At 48.3% G+C, this 19,038-nt stretch overlaps 3 protein-coding genes across 5 annotated transcripts; 1 reads left to right on the top strand and 2 right to left on the bottom strand.

Annotated features, from left to right (window-relative positions):
• The first annotated feature begins 158 nt into the window (after positions 1-158).
• On the top strand, positions 159-9,327 carry LOC104023263 (torsin-1A). Of its 3 annotated transcripts, XR_015703620.1 has the most exons (7): positions 159-468; positions 772-1,037; positions 2,807-2,982; positions 3,074-3,201; positions 4,040-4,488; positions 6,600-6,687; positions 7,155-9,327. XR_015703620.1 is itself a non-coding variant. In XM_009477067.2 (5 exons), exons 1-5 carry the CDS (start codon positions 258-260, stop codon positions 4,288-4,290), a joined length of 1,032 nt encoding a protein of 343 aa, XP_009475342.2. In that variant the 5' UTR covers positions 159-257; the 3' UTR covers positions 4,291-5,437. The 3 variants fall into 3 exon arrangements, 1 of the variants encoding a protein (XP_009475342.2); XR_015703619.1 differs by lacking the exon at positions 6,600-6,687; XM_009477067.2 differs by lacking the exons at positions 6,600-6,687; positions 7,155-9,327 and having other exon boundaries at positions 4,040-5,437.
• Positions 7,624-13,285, bottom strand: LOC104023262 (torsin-1B). The gene is made up of 5 exons (XM_087752512.1): positions 13,072-13,285; positions 12,416-12,681; positions 10,941-11,116; positions 9,794-9,921; positions 7,624-9,697 (listed from the first exon to the last, which is right to left on the bottom strand). Exons 1-5 carry the CDS (start codon positions 13,250-13,252, stop codon positions 9,423-9,425), a joined length of 1,026 nt encoding a protein of 341 aa, XP_087608638.1. The 5' UTR covers positions 13,253-13,285; the 3' UTR covers positions 7,624-9,422.
• A 458-nt stretch (positions 13,286-13,743) lies between these two features.
• LOC104023162 (torsin-1A) lies at positions 13,744-18,543 on the bottom strand. Its single transcript, XM_009476953.2, has 5 exons — positions 17,601-18,543; positions 16,150-16,418; positions 15,892-16,067; positions 14,792-14,919; positions 13,744-14,658 (listed from the first exon to the last, which is right to left on the bottom strand). The coding sequence occupies exons 1-5, from the start codon at positions 17,785-17,787 to the stop codon at positions 14,414-14,416; spliced, it is 1,005 nt and encodes a 334-aa protein (XP_009475228.1). The 5' UTR covers positions 17,788-18,543; the 3' UTR covers positions 13,744-14,413.
• Positions 18,544-19,038: the final 495 nt, after the last annotated feature.

Genomic DNA, 19,038 nt, shown 5'->3' with positions numbered 1-19,038 from the left:
CCCCGTGCATCTCCCTCGAATGCCTGCGGACACGGCACCGCTGATCCACCGTTCGAGCCTGAGCGCGGCATTTCAGCAGGTTTACCGCGCGAGGCCGCCATTTAGCTAATTACAGCCGCGGGCGCCCATCCAACATGGCGGCCGCCCTCAGCGCCAGCCCCGCCTCTGCCCGCACCCAAGATGGCGGCGGCGGAAGCGGCGTTGCGGGGCGGAAGCGGCGGCGGAGCGGCGGGGCCGGCGGCGGAGCCGGGCGGGCCATGAAGCTGCGGCGGGGCGCGCTGCGGGCGGCCCTGGGGCTGGCGCTGCTGCCGCTCCTCAGGCCAGCGAGCGCCGTGGAGCCCATCAGCCTGGGGCTGGCGATCGCGGGCGCCGCCGCCTCGGCCCTTACCGGCTTCATCTCCTACCCGCGGCTCTACTGCTACTTCAGGGAGTGCTGCCTCCAGCGGCACGACCAGCGCGCCGCCGCCGGTGCGGGGCCCGGGCGGGCCGAGGGGGTGCTGGGGGCCGGGGCGGGCTGAGGGGACGTTGAGGAGGGCGTTGGGGGGGTGCTGAGGCGCCGGGAGCCGGGCAGGGCCTGCGGGGCCTCCCCGTGGGGCCTCCCCGTGGGCCGCAGGGCGCTGCCCCAGCTCGGCCGGCCCTTTGCCCCCAGGCCTGGGGCTGGCAGCCTGCAGGCCGGGGTGGCTGCTGGACCCTCCTCGGAGCAGGCAGGAGCCGGCGGGACGCCGTGCCCGTCTCCCTCCTGGCTGCTGACGGTGTGCTCTCTCCATCCAGCTCTGCAGGACAGTTTGGACAGAAAGCTGTTCGGGCAGCACCTGGTGAACAAGGTGGTTGTAAAGGCCGTGAAGGGCTTCTTGAACAACACCAAGACCAAAAAGCCTCTTGCCCTTTCCTTGCATGGGTGGACTGGAACAGGCAAAAACTTTGTCAGTAAGATAGTCGCTGAAAGTATTTATAAAAGAGGTTTGCAGAGCAAATATGTCCATCAGTTCGTGGCAACTTTACACTTTCCTCATGCTCACAGCATCAATCTCTACAAGGTAAGAGTGTGCTGTGGGGCACAGCTCTGCTGCAGTGACTGCTGTATTGAATTACAAATGTTATGGCATGATCGGTACTAGAAACCTAGATGTTATTTTATGCAGTAAAATGTAGCCTGTGCCAGTTTTGCAATCTGTACAGAACTGGGTAAATCCTAACATCCATTGGGACTGGTTTTCCCGTGAATGTAAAGTTTTTTGCACGTGTTTTGAGCGTCTCTTTAGGAAAGAATGGTATGGTTAATTTTCATTCTGCACTTTGCTTGGAGATGTGACTGACTGAAGGATAAGTGTGATTCAGCAGGTTTCCATGGTTATGTGATGTACTGGTGGCCACTGCAAAAAACTAATAGTTCATGACTCTGGGAACCACTCGGTGACCTCCAAGTGTGTCAGGTACCATGGCAAGCTGAAGCTTGCTCTCTGAGGCATGGATGTCCTTTTCAGTTTTACTGCACACTGAGCAGGTTATTTAGGTTTTTTGTGCATCCATTTCCCAGCTGTAAAACAAAACCACAAAATATTGTGTTGTCAGAAAGGTACAGATAAATGTATTTGAAATTGTTCTGCCAGTTTGTGAAGTGTCAGCACAGTTCTGTAGGCAGGTGGATATCGTGTGGAGCGGTAACTCAGATGCATGTTTTTGGGTTTGTGGTTTTTGGGTTTGTGGGTTTTGGGGTTTTTTTTCCTAACTTTGTCAACAGCAGAGTTTGAATGAGTACCACTGTCTTTTTGTAGTACTGAATGTTTATATTCTATTTGCATGTGTTAAAAGTGGGAAGTCTAAAAACCTGATTTCTAAGTGGAGAAAATATCTGTTTCTTCCTTTACAACTTACTTTTCCCCTTCTTGCAACTGAGCTGTTTTAAAATAAAATGGATCCTTTTCTGCTTTTGTTTCGAGATGAACACACTTGGGAAACTTGCTGCCCAAGGCAGCAGGAGGCACTATCGCTTCTTATCCACAAATACACCCAATGCCACCTTCCTCTGCTGCCTTTGCAGTTCAGGGACTGAGTAAACATCAAATATAAAAAAATGATGATAATTGAAAACGGTCAGAACAGTTACTTCTCATTCATCTGGCAGCAGGTCAACCCTTTTTTTTCCAATTACTTCATTATTGATCCTAAATGTAACACGTAAGCGAGAGAAAAATGCAAGCCTTAAGTGAGAGAATCTTTAAATACGATAAAGCGTTAGCCCTTCGGAACAATATTGTGTTTTAAGAAGGGCGTGTAACTGTCTTCATTTAACTTCTGAATGATTAAAACACAGGGCTGAGAACTGAATTCTGTTTCTACTTCTGCCAGTGACTGCAGGTGCAGTTTCTCACTGGTGCTGCTCAGGTAGCAAATTTAATGTTGTTCGTAGCTTTGACACGTAGGGATGTTTAGACCAAAGTGCCGCCAAAAGTAATCATCTTACTTGTCAGGGCTTTGCTTTGCGTTGCTGTTCCTCGGTGGTACCCATTCTTTGTCCTACTGTGCATTTTCGGTTTTGCTATGTTTGCAGAAATATCTTTCTCATGAGGAGATTTCCTGCTTGTCCCATCCTGTCTCTTGGTGTCTTAAAATTTTTCAGAACCAGCATGAGATTTTGTTAAAGTTTTATTTACAGCTTTTAACCATGTTTTAGTCAAGAAGCCAAAGCTATTAAAATGACACAACTGAAATTACTCTTTCAGGTCAAAGGTCAATAAGCAGAAGTGCTATTTTCTGTCTTTTCAACACAAACTCTTTCAGCATCTTTTATTTTTATGCCACTCAGGACCAGTTGCAGTCGTGGATTCGGGGAAATGTGAGCATCTGTCCCAGATCACTCTTCATATTTGATGAAATGGATAAAATGCATGCAGGACTCATTGACTCCATCAAGCCATTCCTGGACTACTATGAGTTTCTGGATGGGGTGTCTTACCGACAAGCCATCTTCATATTCCTCAGGTAAGAAGTGGCTCCTCAGGTTTGCTGTTCTGTACACTCGGTGCCTTTTAAACCTACCTTCAGCTACAATCTTTGTTTTCGCTTTACTTAGCAATGCAGGAGCTGAAAAGATAACAGAGGTGGCACTAGATTTCTGGAGAAATGGGAGGACAAGGGAAGATATACAGATCACAGATATCCAAAATGCACTGTCTGTGTCCGTCTTCAATAACAAAAATAGTGAGTAAAACTGCGCTTGCTTTTGCGGTGATAAAAGTTCCACAGAAAGGATGGGCTGCATTTTTACAGCCATGGTCTCTACTTGATGTGGCCTCCAGTTTTTGGCTAGCAAGGAGCCGTGATGCGATTTATTGACATACTAATGGGCTAAAGGGAAAGCAAACAGAAATCCTGACAGTAAGGTTAGATATTGTAGTAGCTGAAAAATCTTTAACCAATAAAATGTTTTATTATGGGGAAGCCACTTCCTTGGCCCCCAACCCACTTCGCCTGTCTTGCTCAGTCTGGTAAAAGCCTTCAGGCAGCTATTTAGGAGCAACAAGCTGACATGCCAGCCCTGCTGCAGGCAGGCCAGTGCTTCCTAGGTTTCCTCGCACAGGACTTCTGGTGAAAAGGGGTTGTAACGTAATTATGCTCTAAAATTAGCATTGGTGGCAAACTTACTGTACTTTTTAAAAAGGTTAGATGCAAGCTCCAAAAAAAGGAGCAAGCAAGTTGGTCTGGGAGAGCTGATAAGAGATGGAAAATCTGTTCTTCTCTAGGTGAGGGGAGGGCAAGGTACGAGACTAGCACCTGGGGAGCAAGGCTTAAATTAATTCAGTCAGAATTAATTCATTCAGCTGCAATGGACCACATTTACGTGTCTGTCCAAAACTTTATGCACAAAATACCACGAGAAGGGGCTTGTATTTGGACTGACTTGTGCATTATAGGGCCCTGAAAATACAGGTGAATTCTTACTGGTATGTAGCGGAGGGCTATGATACGCCTCTTGCTTCCATTCCCCCATGGTAGTGTTTAACTAGAGGAGTAGTAACAAACCCCTTTCCCTTTGTAGGTGGATTTTGGCACAGCACCTTGATTGACAGGAATCTCATTGACTACTTTGTTCCCTTCCTGCCTCTGGAATACAAACATGTGAAAATGTGTGTCAGGGTTGAGATTGAATCACGTGGCTATACTGTGGATGAAGACATTTTAACCAGAATAGCTGACGAGATGACCTACTTCCCCAGAGAAGAGAGAATTTATTCAGATAAAGGATGTAAAACTGTGGATGCAAAGCTGGATTATTACTATGACTTCTAATGCTTTATTGCTACAACCTGCAAAGAAGCAAATTTAACTTAATCACAAAGTGGAGAACCCGGGACATTTCATTTTTAAGCACTTTTTAAAGGAAGGAACATCATTTTTTAACTGATGTGTAAATAAGCAGCAGTGCCTCTGCATTTTTATTCTGTCACTATTCACGGCTCCCAAGTACTTCAGTCTTGGGTTGTCAAGGTAAGAACGAACTGCGTTGTGAATGCGGGGGTCTGTGTCTGGCAGTGCCGAAGACCCCTCTCGGATCGTGTGTCGATTGTCAGAACCGTTTGGCAGACTGTTGGCATGTATAGGACTGAGACTATAACGTAATTTTAATTGGATTTTGGTTTGATATGGATGATCTCTAGACAATATCGAGAATTTTAATTGAAGTTCCTATTTCTGTGAAAGCCTTCATTGGGCTCGTGTGGGAATATTCCTATAACTATAACATGAAAAATAGGATATGTGTCTTTTCTCCTTGAACAGCTCGGCTCCAGTAAAGATAAGGGGGGAATTCTGTAATTAAAAAAAATCCAGAGTATTCTATCCAACATCATGCAGTACCATTTTCTTTCTCAAAACAGTGGTATAATTTGGTCTCCTGTGTGTCAAACCAAGAATATGAAACTCTTTGGTGTGAATAGTGTTCAGAGGGCGGGCTTAATATTACAAGGAAGTGAGTTAAAATCCTTGACTGCCACATCAGTGTAGTTGGTTCCTGGGTTTGGTTATTTATGTATGAAGTTGCCCACAGCATGCGCTCCCTCCGCAGGAGGGAGAAAAGTGTGTGTTCTGACTGGTGAGTCGGCTTCGTGGAAAGGGTGTAACTTAATGGGAAACATCTACAGGTTAACTTTTACACCAAGGAAATGGAAAAGAGGTTTCTCCTCTTCACCTACATGTAGAATTCAGGGGTCAGCTTGCAGGGTTTTCCCTTTTTTCATCTTTTCGCAATACTGTATGCCTTTGAGGCAGGGATGAAGACAGATCCAAAGGCATTTGAAAAAAATGTGAAATGTGTCAACTGGAGTTACTGCAAAGAGTGTCAGACTTGTTTCTGAATGTGAGCACTGCAGAGGCTTTTTTCCACTCCAGTTTCTATTCAAAATAAACTTTTCTCATCAGAAATGTGTTTCTTAGCTATCTTCTGGTGTTCTTTGCATTGAGTGATTTCATGCTAATTTTGCACAAACTTACTGCTTGTTGGGGAAGAGCATACTATGTTTCTGGCTGAAGTGTTCGGCTGTGCTTGAATACAGATATCTCCCTTCTTGAGTTCAAAGGGAACAGGTATGAGGAGGAGACGTGACTCTTTGCTACCTGGTGAAAGGGAAACAAATGAAGTCTGGAGTGGAAACTGCGCTTCTAGACCATCAGTACTAACTACACTCGCGCGGTTTTTGTAGAGGCAGACTTTCTAGATGTATACGTGCTCAACAGTATCATAAGGATGAACTTGGCTTCTAGAGACTAGTTAAAACCCTGCTTCTCATCTCCTCCTCCCACTGTGGTGCCACTGACTGAACGCCCTGTGGGCTCTGATTGAAGCCACCCACGTTTTCAGTGGCAGCATCTTGAAGTTTTCTCTACAAGGGGAAAAAATGGCCAGTAAGACTCCAGCTGTCCAATTCTGCTCTGAAGTTGTGTAATATACAAATTACCAGTCCTGGTGTTTGTCAGCAACTGAGTGCTTTAAACTCGGGTATTTATCTGTTTCTTTGACTTCCTGATGATAGCAAATGACTGGCTAATGGAAAAAACAGGATGTGAAAATGATAAACTTCTACTACTGTCTAATACCTTCTCTTCAAAAGAAACAGTTCAAGCAAGCAGTACTGTGGCTCTTCCAGCATTAAATCTGGGGGTTGGAGTAGATGGCCTTTAAAGGTCCCTTCCAAAGCAAACCATTCTATGATTCTAAATACACTCTTAGTTCTGCTTTGTGTGCCGTTGCAGCATCAATACTAGCATCTGACATACACTGGGAGCAAGTATTTCATTATATCATAGCCCTAGATGGCTTAGGGTAGATGGAAGCTTGCTCGAGAGGATGTAGAAATGATGTTCAAAGGGTGGAGACTGCTTCTGTTTAATCTCTTTTCTGTTCTTGAAAACAGCAGACCTGGCTAGGGGCATCTCCTGCATCTGGGTGAAAGAAATGAGTGTGCCTGAAATCACTGCCAGATTTGATCCTTCTGATCCTGTCGTTATTCCTCCCCTTTAGACTGCATGGTTTCAAAGCTGAGATCCTCACTCTGTCTTTTTTGCTGTGACTGGGTAACTTTGGCCGTTATTCTTTTTAATAGGCAGCTTGAAACTGGATCAGACAACTTAAAGAAAAATGTCAAAAGGGGGGAAAGGTCTGATTCCCCAGAGAAACAGTCCGTTGGCCAGGTGAGAGTAGCTGAGCAGTTGCCGAGACTGAATTTTGTTTGTTCTTATCAAAGTCCAGTACAAGCAACTGCTACTTTAACTCAGCCTTCTTCTGCAGGGAATGTTTCAAGATCTCATGCTGTGCTCATAAAATTAGAGTTTATGGTTAAAATACGGTGATGTATTAAGTGCCGCTTCTGATAGAGAGGCGGGGGGGGGCCTAGAGATTTGTCTGCCTGACGCCCTGGGCCAAACAGCCAAGCTGTCGCGTGTGCGGAGCGGTGCAGGCATAGTGCAAAGTCCTGATGAACGAGACAGCTGAAGCTTCCCATATATGCTCCGTAACGAGTTTCCTTATGCATCGTTACAGCACAACACGTGGTTCACAACAGCGTGAACAACTGAATGTTTAGTGAGGTGCGAGTTGTTGCCAGCAACTGTACCTCGCTTAAATTAGGCTGTTATTTACACACTGGCTTTTTTTTCAGTACTAGAGAGGCTGCAGAGGCTCTGGCCCATGGAAATACGATGAAAGCCTGTAGTCCTATCATGCCTTTGCCAGCCAGAGGAGAGGGGAAGAGCCGCCTTGAATGACAGCTTTCCAGATACAGCCCAGAGAGGAGGAATAGTTAAACAAGCTACCTGAGGCTTATTTGTCCTGCAGTGCCTGGCAGTATGGTAGGAGATACCTGTTAATAAGTATGGAGCAGAGCAGGCAGAGACTTTAAGGCTTTTTCACAGGTGTTTGTTTCTACTGAGCTGTATTTCACTGCTGAATGCCTTACTGTGCTGTTGGATGACTCGACATGTTTTAATATCAACAGGCTACTTAATCTGCTTATCTATTATTACAAATGTTTAAGAATAAAAGAAGCTTAACAGAAAGCTGCAGTTCAGCGGGTTGAAAACTGCATAAACTAGTAGTTTCCCATAGCTGAAAATTATTAAACCAAGAGAGAAAAGTGACTTGAGATTTATTCCATATGCAGTACCGTAGTAATATTTAGTGTTTTGAAATTGCACAAGTATTTTGTATTTGAAGTAACTGAAACTGGATGCAGCACTTACACCTATGAATAAGTCAGTTACAGGCCAAACACTATACATGAAAAGCAACAGTCCAATGTCCCAAGGTTATCGGCTAGCCAGCATTTGGCTCTGGAGATTGCATCAGCGTGAACAGTTTGCCAACATTTGACAAATTCCACATGGGGTTGTAAAAGGCAATTGACACTTTTAATTTAGAGTTTAACTGAAATGCTAAGCGCTCTGTTGTAATTGGCATTAACATAATAGTGTTGAGACCTATAAGTTTTGCATCACATCTTAACGCAAGTTTAAGTACAAGTGAGGGAGTAGATGCTGCAGCACAAAAATAGCTCGATCCTTCGTATCAGTTTAAAAAACACACTACAGTCAACCAAGTGATAGGCACTTCTGTCTTGCACTACAGTATTTGAGCTACAAGTGATGGATGATGAAAGAGTTAAAGCTTGCAACAGGATTTTAAACCGCAGCCTTACCAAGTGGGCAAAGGTTAAATCATCTTTCCCAGCTTTCTCAGTCGTCACTCACCCTTCCACACAGACATTCTTTAATGTTAAAAGCCACTATAAAACATACTTATCTAGTGAGGTACGGGGTTGTTGTTGATTGCTTCCATTTCCCATACTCCCTTCTGTGTTGGTTTCTAGGAAGAGCTTTTGCTTACGCTTCAGTATAAAAATACACTATTAAAAATAACTTCTGCCATGAAAGTGTCTTCCAAGCAAGGTGAGAGTAGCATTACCCACTCCTAGGCTATTGGGTGCAGCTGGGAGGGACAACGAAAGATCCTGCAGACTTCAGGCCCAAGAGCCTGTGTGCAGATTAACCTGTCAAGCTGTAACACTCGGATCCTCATGAGATTTTTCTGATTAAGAACAGGAGACTGGCCTAGTATGTTGTAATAGTCACATCCCTCAGATGGGTCCCTCTGCTTAGGAAGACCTGGAGTTACCACACAAATTCACTTAGCCCCCTTAGTTAGAAGAATATAAAGTTTCTTTTACAATTTCTTTTTCCCCAAAGAAGCAGAAAGGCAAGCAGTTACTTCCCCCTCCCCTTTCTCTTCTATTTAGTAACAGATTTCCCTGAGCTTATCGTGACTTTCCATGTTACTGCAGCAGCAGATGTGTTACGATGTCACAGCTCAGACATAAACTATGTCCCTGAATAGCTGACACTCATCTGTAGAAGCCACAACAGCGTCAATCTGCTGTGAAGGACAGGAAGCGTTCCACCATACCATCTTACTGCAACGCATCAAGGTATTCACCCTTGCAGACAGTATCGTAGTCCTGAACACACCACACATCCCTTCGTTTCATTAGCCCATGAACGAGACCATCTACAAGGAAGGGAATATGACTGCCTGGAAGAATTCCTCTGTTCTCCTTTGCTCCAGAGTCTAGCTTTTGTGGAAAGAGGAATTAAATACTTAATAATCCCAGCACTTGGAAGTATAAGGCAGGAGGGGCTGTATCCAGTGCTATATATGCTCAAAAATTCTCTATAGGTTAAAAGAAAAATAAAGGGGGCAACATGTGGATATCAGTCAGTTCAGAGATGAACAGTGGGATGTTAAGTTAAAAAAAAAAAAGTTAAAAAGCCCACACAGCATTTTCACCATACACCCTGGTAACAGTAAAAAAGCTTAAGTGCAAATACACAGATTTCCAAAAGCTCTGAAAGTGCTTTGGAGACCTGAAGGGTAATCAACCCTTGGCATTCGTCTCTCTCATCACGTCTTCGTGAATATCCAGCTTGGCCTGTACAGTCTTGCAGCCTTTATCAGAGTAGATTTTCTGCTCTTTTGGGAAGAACGTCATCTCATCAGCCACTGCTTGAACAACGTTCTCGTTGACAGCATGGCCACGGGCTGTCATTTCAGCCCTGATGCACATCTTCACATGCTTGTGCTCCAGGGGCAGGAAGGGGACAAAGTAGTCAATGAGGTTCCTTTCGATGAGGCTGCTGTGCCACAATCCACCTGGAGGAGTTGGGGGAAAGGGAAAAGCAAGTCAAGAGATGAACCCTGTGTTATGAAGTAAAAGGAATTTCCCATTTTCTGGGGAAAGCGACTTACTGTTCTTGTTATTGAAGACTCCTACAGATAGCAGAGGCTCCAGGTCTTTCAGCTGAATCTCTTCCCTGCGCTTTCCACTTGTCCAGAAGTCAAGAGCTACTTTATTAATTAAGTCACCACCTGCATTGCTGTTCATAAAAGAAAAATGTACGAGGGTGAACACAGACACAATTGAACGAGAATTTCTTTTTTAGCCAGTTACGCGTATTGCTAATCTTGATGTCAAACAAATCACTACAACAGAAACCCATAAGCCAAAATCTAGGGAAGGTCTCCAGTTCTTTAAATAGCCATCAGTGTGTGGTGGGTTGACCCTGGCCAGCAGCCAAGCACCTACACAGCCACTTGCTCACTCCCTCCCTCAGCAGGATGGAAGGAGAAAATAGGAAGAACAAAAGCGAGAAGGCTTGTGGGTCAAGATAAAGACAGTTTCATAGGTAATGAAAAGAGGAGAAAAAAAAAGGAAGGCTAAGGAAATCACTCACCACCCCCACAGCCAGACCAATGCCCAGGCAGTCTCCGAAGAACCTTGGAAGCTGAACCCCCCCCCTTCTTTCTCTACCCCGGTTTTTATTGCTGAGTATGACATTAGACGGTATTGAATGTTCCCCTGGCCAGTTCGCGTCAGCTGTCCCAGCTGCGTCCCCTCCCACCCTCTTGCCCATCCCAGCCTACTCGCTGGGGGCAGTGTGGGAAAAAGAGAAAGCCTTGAGGCTTTGCAAGCGCCATCCAGAAACAGCCAAAACATTGGTGTGTTATCAACACTGTTTCAGCCACAAATCCAAAACACAGCACCAAAACGGCTCCTGTGAAGACAGTTTAAGTCCATCCCAGTCAGACCCAGTACACGGTGCACCCATCCCAGAGAACTTCCCCAAAACATGAACTCTCACATGATGTGTGCTCTGGGCCAGGCTCGTGAGCTCAGCACGCTGCGGCGCTCTGCTGCACGGCATCAGACCTGCTCCGCTACAGCCACAGGCCACACAGGAGCTCATAGTGCTCCCCTCTGTCGTTACAGAGAGGGTCTTCGCTCCAGAGCGGTTCTTTTGCTGTTCTTTGAGTGAGGTCCCATAGGAACATCATTATCATCATAAACACAGATTTACCTCAGTATCTCAAAATGACTGAAATAGGTGCTACAGACCTGAGGAAGATGAAGATGGCATTCCTGTAGGACACCCCGTCAACCTGCTCGTAATAGTCTAAGAATGGCTTGATGGCATCAATGAGACCCGGGTGCATTTTGTCCATCTCGTCAAAAATGAAGACAGAGTAGGGACAGGCACTGACATTGCCCCGAATCCAGTTCTGCAGTTGTTCCTGGAACAAGAGGTTGAAAAACACTGAAAAACTAGGTCTCTTGGGGATGTACTGCAAAATACCTGTTTGTGACAGCCTCCAGGGACACCCTTTCAAATGTCAGCATCACATACTCGCTGGTTATACTTTTTCCTGAAGAGAGGACCATAAACGCTGTGACTGATCCCTTTAACTGGGACACTGAATTCAAATGTGAATTCTTTTCCTGCTCACAGATGAGACACTCTCTTCTTTCTGCTTAGTGTATGGATAAGGCACGAAAACCAGACTGAGATGGGAAGTCTTGGAGAAGAGAAAGCTTCTTTTTGTTTGTTTAAAAAAAAAACCAAAGCGCTGTTTCCTCTTTTATACAGAAACCACATCTATCAGAGCATCAGTTTTGGGTACCTTCAAACATGAAAACATGAAGATCAGAATTCCGCAGTGTCAAGGAATGAAGTCACTTGAAAAATCTCTCATGCAGGCTACACTTTCTTATTACACAGTGTGTGGTGGGCTGACCCGGCCAGCAGCCCAGCACCCCAGCAGGATGGGGGAGAGAGGACAAAGAATAAAAGTGAGAAAATTAATGGGTCAAGGTAAAGACAGTTTGACAGGTGATGGAAAGAGGAAAAATGTAAGCAAAGGGAATCACTCATCCCCCTGACAAATGCAGACCAATGCCCAGCCAGTGTCAGAGCAACAACCACCTTGGAAACCAACATCCCCCATTTTTTCCTTCTTCTACCCCAGTTTTTATTGCTGAGCATGACAGCTTATGGTACGGAATATCCCTGTGGCCGACTGGGGTCAGCTGTCCCCTCCCAATCCCTCGCCCAGCCGAGCCTGCTCGCTAAGCCGGGGGGGAAGCAAGTTGTGAGGCCGTGCGAGCACTGTTCAGTAAGAGACAAAACACTGGCATGTTATCAACACTGTTTTAGCCACAAATGCAAAACACGGCACCGCAGGTGCTGCGATGGAGAAAGTCACCTCCATCCAAGCCAACCTTTTAGCGCAGTTTTAATGACGGGCTTCTTCCCTAACAGCAAGCACCGCAGGAATCAGCAGATGGCATCAGTGAGAGGCCAGCACTAGAAAATCACTCTCACTTTCGATTCCTTGGCATTTTGGCGCCTGAGAAAGGCACTTCCTCAATGTGTTTCCCCCTCCATCTCTCCTGAGCGCCAACTTTGGAAATACCCAGCTGCGCACCTCCAGGTGTCGGGTACCTGGGGGATCTGCGCAGCACAAACAGCCAAACCCCCGTACTAGGGGGTTTAGGGAGCCGGGGTAACTGGATTACCTCATGTCCCTCCTCACCTTGTACATCTTGACTTTGTCGTGGTGGGGGAAGTGCAGGGTGGCCAGGAAGAGATGGACGAACTTGCTGCGCAGGCCGGCAGGGTGGACGTTCTCCGCCAGGATCTGGCTGAGGAAATTCTTGCCGGTGCCGGCCCAGCCATGGAGCGAGAGCGTCAGCGGCTTCTTGGGGCTGGGGTTGCTGCTGAAGCCCATCACCGCCTTCAGCACCACATCCTTGGCCACATGCTGACCGAAGAGCCTGGTGTTCAGCTGCACCTTCAGTGCTGCGGGGAGAGGGAGAGCTCAGCATCGCATGGCCACCAACAGGTGCTGGTCACCGGCCACGCACCAGGCGAGCTCGGCATGGCCACCGATGGGTGTTGGTTGCCAGCCGTGCGCCAGGCGAGCTCAGCAGGGCCACTGATGGGTGCCGGTCACCAGCCGTGCACCAGGCGAGCTTGACATGGTCACTGACGGGTGCCAGTCACTGGCCACGCACCCGGCGAGCTCAGCGTGGCCAGTGCCAGCCCCGGGTCTCGGCACGGCCCGGCCCCTGCCAGGCACACCGGGGGCTGCCGCGGGCAGTGACCGGTCACCGGCCGAGCTCCGGGGCAAGGCTGAGGAGCCCAGCGCGGCCCGGCGCCCCCCCCCCGCCCCGCCCCGCCCCGCCGTACCGGTGGCGTTGAGGCGCCTCCCGGCGCTGGGGCAGCACTCCACGTAGCTGCAGTAGAAGCTGGGGTGGGACAGGTACCCCGTGAGGGCCGAGGCCACGCCGATGGCCAGGCCCACGCTGAGCGGCTCCAGCGCCGCCAGCCCCGGCAGCAGCAGCCAGAGGAGCCCGGCCGCCCGCGGCATGGTGCCTCCGCGCCCCGCTCCCCTTCCGCCCGCCGCCGGCTGTGGGCGGGAAAACCCTCGCCCCGCCCGTAGCCGCCGCCGCCATCTTTGTGAAGGGCAAAGAGGGCATTCGCTGCCCTGCTGAGGACGTCGGCGGGCCGTGACGTACCGGGGGCGGGGGGATGACGCTAGGGGCGCTGCGTGACGGCGTTAGCAGCTTCGGCCAGCGAAGCGGCGAGGCGGAGGGGAGGCTCAGCGCGTCCTCCGCGTTTCCATCGCCTCAGGGCGAGCTGGGCGCCCTCGCTCCCCTCAGAGCGAGCCAAGCTCCATCCCTGCCGTCGCCCCTCAGAGCGAGCCAGGCCCCATCCTCTGCCGCCGTCCTCCCCCCGTCCCACCGGGTTTTAGCGCAGCACAGCGGTGCGGATGCCGCTTCCCTTCCCGTGCCACAGGCATCAGCCTCCTCTCTCGCTTTCCCCACCGGCGGCTGGGGTTGACAGGCCAGCGCCGCGGTCGGGAGCGCGTCGCCACGCGTGGGCGGTTGCGTTGGATCTAACGAACCGCGGAGGAGCTGCCCACAACCTGCGGGAGGAACGGTGTGGGGACGTGGTGTGGCGATAAGGAGGTGTCCTGTTCATTTACCGATCAGCGGCACTGGCGCACAGCGTTGTCCAATGCAGGCGGCTCGGCCGGGGTGGGGTGACCGCGTCGGTGTGAGGTGGCAGTGCCACGCGGATGGGCTGCTGAACCAGGACGCTGCCGGACAATCTGGAAAACTCGGTGTCCTCCTTCGTGCTTGGGTTTCCATGCCTGTACAGCCAGAGCAGTGGTGCTGATCTCCTGTGTGATTTCTGTGAGATACGTGGGTGACAGTCAGTATGAAAGAGACTGATACGATTACTGAGAATGTTATTTATTAATATGTTCTACTAATGAAACCTCAATGAACATCACCCTCAAACCTCATCACCCATGTATGTCCCTCTTCTGCTTACTCTATACCACGATTGTTGCCGTGTCCTGTTGTGTTTATTCAAGAGCTCTACAAAATGTGCCCCTGGTATGGGGCAGCCTGAATCCCTTCAAGGAAGAGTGTGTAGATGGAGCTGCAGGGAGAGGAAAGGGAGTTCCTGGTTATTCCGTCGGCTGTGGTCTCGTAACCAGAAGACGTGGCATTTGTAGTGCCTAGATGCTCAGAGTCACTCTGGTGGCTACAGTCTTGCAGCCTTTGCTGGAGTAGAGTCCTTCTTCTCTGGGGTAGTCAATCATTGCCGAGGCGATCTCTGTGATGAGGTCTTCATCCTCGGGATGCCCTTGCACGCGCAGCTCCTCCCGGACACACTCTCTCACATGTTTATATTCAAGAGGAAGGAAAGGGACGAAATAGTCGATCAGGTTCTTCTGGATCAGTTGACTGTGAAAGAAACCGCCTGGAAAAGAGAATAGGGAGCTTTACCATCCAAGTGCTGCGGGGGCCAGTTGGTGTTTCTGCACACTTCATGGGTCATTTTGCAGAAGACATCATCAGTCCTGGGACTCAGCCCTCAGCCCAGAGGTACTCACCTCTTCTGTTCCTGAAAATTTCCTCTGAGAGCAGGGACTGGAGCTTCTCCGCAGGAATGTCTTCTCTTCTCTTCAGCCTTCTCCAGTAATCAAGAGCAATCTCTGTTATCTTATCTCCGCCTGCATTGCTGTTAGGAAAGAGATTCACTGGCTCATTAGAGCTGTATCTTTGCCATCTTTATTGCTCAGATCGAGGGAGTAGTTTAAGTCACACTGTGTGAATCTGCACTGGAGTGGAGGTGACATGTCCCTACAGGTGGGTGTTGCCCAGAGATGGGAAGTGACAAGGACCATGCTATCTATCTCCCAAATGACAGCAGTGTCTGATGGGATGAGCACTTCTCTGGCACAGTGGCTTGAACCACGCGTTTGTCATTGCAGCAGAGCAGGGGGATCGGTCATGCTGCCAGGTGTTACTGAGAGGCTCTCTAACAAGCTGCTACTCACTGTGGGAATTGCTGCCTCAAGCTGAAATAGGTAGTTGGCCACGTGTTATGAACGTAAAGGCAAGCTGAGAGGTATGCCAGCCCAAAGGCTGGGGTTCAGGCTTGCTTCGGTCTTGTCGTGTGAAAAGAGCTGGGATAACCCTCAGCAAATGGATTTTCCAGGAATAATACCTGGAGAGACTGTGCTCCCTTGATCTGTGTATGCAAGTGGCCTTCAATAGGTGAGTTCTCCCCTCTCTTCATCTAAAGCGCTCCCTAGGGGAGTCCCACCCATCTTACAAAGACCTTTCTGCCTAACAGTGGTGTTACAGAGCTGGAGAAAACATATTTACTGACCACTGTGGAAGTGGCATCTCCAGTACTTTTGGAAGCCACCACAGATACTTGTCCATTTCCCATTCACTTGAGGAATGGGAGCCTTTTCAGCCCTGGGATAGCTCACCTCTCTTGATAGTGTTGAATAGCTCAGATCTTCTGGCTGACACGATGGCTGGGCACATTCATTGACAACATGCCGTAAAGACAGACAGCAAGGGACCTTGAGCTGCTCAGCCATGTTACAGTCAGCTACAAACCTATCAGCAATTGTTACTCCCTTTGTCTCTGCAGATTCTGTGGGACTGTAATTCCCTTTTCACCTTTGGCTTTCCTTACTTCAGAAAGAGGAAGATCGCCTTGCCGTAATAAACACCATCAATCTCTTCACGATAGCCAAGGAATGGTGTGATAGAGTCTATCAAGCCATGTGGCATCTGATCCATTTCAGAGAAGATGAAAAGGGACCTTGGACAGGCACTGACATTGCCCCGAATCCAATTCTGCAGCTGATCCTGTGAGAAGAGGCAAAATTACCTGAGATTTGCACTCACAATTGCAGATAAATTGAAGAAAATGAGATAAAGCTGGAAGTACCTTATAGAGATGGACATGTGAAAGGTGTGGGAAATGCAGTACTGGGCTGAAGTGGTGCACAAACCTCCTTCTTGGTATCTTAAGCTGATAGAGGTTCTCTGCAATGATACTGCTGACAAATGATTTGCCTGTTCCAGTCCAGCCGTGGAAAGACATCACCAGGGGCTTCCTGGGCCATTTGGAGTACATATTTGTGCTCAGAGCTTTCAGAACTATCTGGATAGCAAGATGCTGGCCAAAGACTTTTTGTTCCAAATCCATCTTTATAGCTGAAGGAATGAGTGGAGAGAAGAGTCAGAAAATGCCATATTATTCCTCCCCTTTTTTTTTTTTTTTGGTTGCAGCTGAATGACCATCAGGGAGAACAAATGTTCGCTGCCCTCCGGCCATGACAAGATTGTGAATCAGGAGAGAATCCAGCTGAGGAGCAGCTCATGAATCAAACTCTCGATGGCATTTATGGGAAACAAGCAGTTTGTATGAGATGGGCAGGAGTCCCAGCGGTGTTGTGGCTACTGCCTTCTATAAAGTCCTGGGATGGGATCTAATGTATTTGCAGAGACTTGTCACTGCATGCACTAAATTCTCGTTCACTGTTTTTGTGGCATCTAGCATACCTTGCATTTATAGCAGAATGTGCTTCTGTTGCTATATCGAGTTCTCTTAAAAAGGTACCACAGCTGGTGTTTCAGTGGCTAAAGTACTAGAAAGCAGCCTGTTTGTAAGCAGCTGAATCCAGAGCTGGTAGGAAGTGACATACTGAAGTACCTGGAGGCACCCAGGTCTCCAACAGTTGAGGATTTGTTTTGAAATCTGCATCCCAGCTCTGAAATGAAGCAGTATTTGCAATCCCATGACAAAGGGAAGGGGGATTGCCAGGTGGCAGGATCAGGAGTTATGGTTAAAAGGTTGCATAAGCTCTTTTTCAGACCATGCACTAGTTCCCCGCAGGTAGGGTGAAACAACCCTTCTTTCCCTTTTCCTTGAGGACTGACAGCCTGCTTGTCTCAGGGAAGTGAAGCAGCATGTTTTGATTCTAGACCTACCACTAATAGCTACTCATTTGACAAGTATTACAGGCAACCACCGACTGGGGTGTGGGATACCACTGGGGTGTCCGTCTCAAGAAGATGCGGGATTATTTCATTAGCTCTTAGCCTTGAATTCACCTCCAGAATTTTGCCTGCTTCTGCCAATATAAACCAAGACACCAGCAAGGAAAATGCTCCAGTACTGCCGTGAGAAGCAGGGTACGTGACCACTTGTGGGATAAGCAGTATTAGGTTAGTGCAGCCTTTGCCTTCTAGAGCCACTGTGGGCAGTAACTCTTATCTTTCCACAGCCACCCCAAAGGAAGCTGGCATTAAAAAGGAAGCCCTCACCACCCTGGGAAGGACCATCAGCTGGTCCCACTGACAACTTGGCTCAAGGTGCCCTTGCCACTGCCTTACCTGATAAGTTCAGCGTGTCCTTCATATTGCAGCACTCCAGGAGACTGCACTTGAGCCAGGAGTGAGGGGAGAGGAGCTGCCAAGCGACAGCAGCACCACCCATGAAGACTGAAGTGCTGAGGGGGTCCAGAGCTGGCATCAGCGTGGGTACAAGAATCAAGAATACAGCAGCATTCAGAAGCTTCATGGTGGGGACTGAAAGCCAGCCTGGCTTAGCAGGAAAGGAAAGCAAAACAGAATTTGCAGAATAACTTCCTGCAGCATGGTGCCTGAGGCTGTTCAAGAGGATGGAAGCCAAGTCTCCTGTAAGCTGGAGGTGTTAATGAGTTAACAGACTTGTCATACTGCTTCTTGAGAACTGAAAGTGTTGTGAGCAGGGTGTCGCCACATGGGTAGGGTGAGAGTTTCACCAGAAGAATCCCAGCTCTGAGGGGAGCAGGACTGGGACCTCACTGCATCTTAGCCAAGGTGCTAACTGGTCTGGTGATTAACCAGAAACATAGTGATGCTTGTTTTGGGCTTAGTTCAGACTGGGTTGTGCACCTAGTGTCACAGAGACCAAAGATTTCCATAGCAGTGGCTGGAGCTCTGCAACTCACAAGACTGAACACATCAGAAAGCTGCTTTATTAAAACCAAGTTCTCAGCGCAGATATTTTGTCCTGACAACTTCATGGCCCGCCCAGCCACCGAAGAAGTGTGTTTGCAAAGGGCAAGGACAGACACTGAAACAGCTTTGATTTTCTCAGCGCTTTTTTTTTTAATGAAGAAAATGTGAAAAGCACTTTTAAGTAATTCTCATTTTATTTTTAAAATCTCATTGGAAAAACACTGAGCAGCATTATTTAGTATTCAAAATACATGCTCAAGATTTGACGTCTCTCTTGAAACGAGCACCCTGTGCCGCCGACTGCCGAGCACCAGGGAAGCCCTGTTTTTCCCTGTTTTGAGAGAGTCCTCCCTGTCAGCTGCCATCGAGTCTTGAGGTGGGCACAGCTTAGGCTCTTGGCTTGTTAATCCAAGGTAGTTTGCCCATATGATGGGGTAAATGCCCCATTTACCGTTACCTACAGAGGGGTGTCCTCCAAGCCCCAGGGCTGGCTGCCAAGGAGCTAACACCTGAGGAGCAGGGCTGGCTGGGCTTTCTGGCTGGGATCTCTCCATAACAACACCCAGAGGCTGCACAGAGGCCAGAGGAAGGAATTGGCAGTGGCATATGCAGGTTTCCATGTTGCCTGGACTCTGGCCGAGCTCTCTTGGAGACAACTCAAATGATAGTTTTACAAAGGTGGTTTAATACCGCTACAAAAATGCTGGGAATTTTCCAGTCAGCTGTTCCTTGATGCACCCATCCTCTGCATTTGTCTGTGCTGAACACTAGATGGGGTGTCAGACAAAGGTTTTCGTCCAGGATTTACAGGGTAGAAAAACTTTTGCAG

Source organism: Nipponia nippon, unplaced genomic scaffold (assembly GCF_047370975.1).
Source record: "Nipponia nippon isolate SJK-2023a ecotype South Korea unplaced genomic scaffold, ASM4737097v1 scaffold_16, whole genome shotgun sequence".
In the NCBI taxonomy this organism is placed as follows: domain Eukaryota; kingdom Metazoa; phylum Chordata; class Aves; order Pelecaniformes; family Threskiornithidae; genus Nipponia; species Nipponia nippon.
The sequence above is the reverse complement of the archived record's forward strand: the minus strand, read 5'-3'. Positions and strand labels throughout refer to the sequence as shown.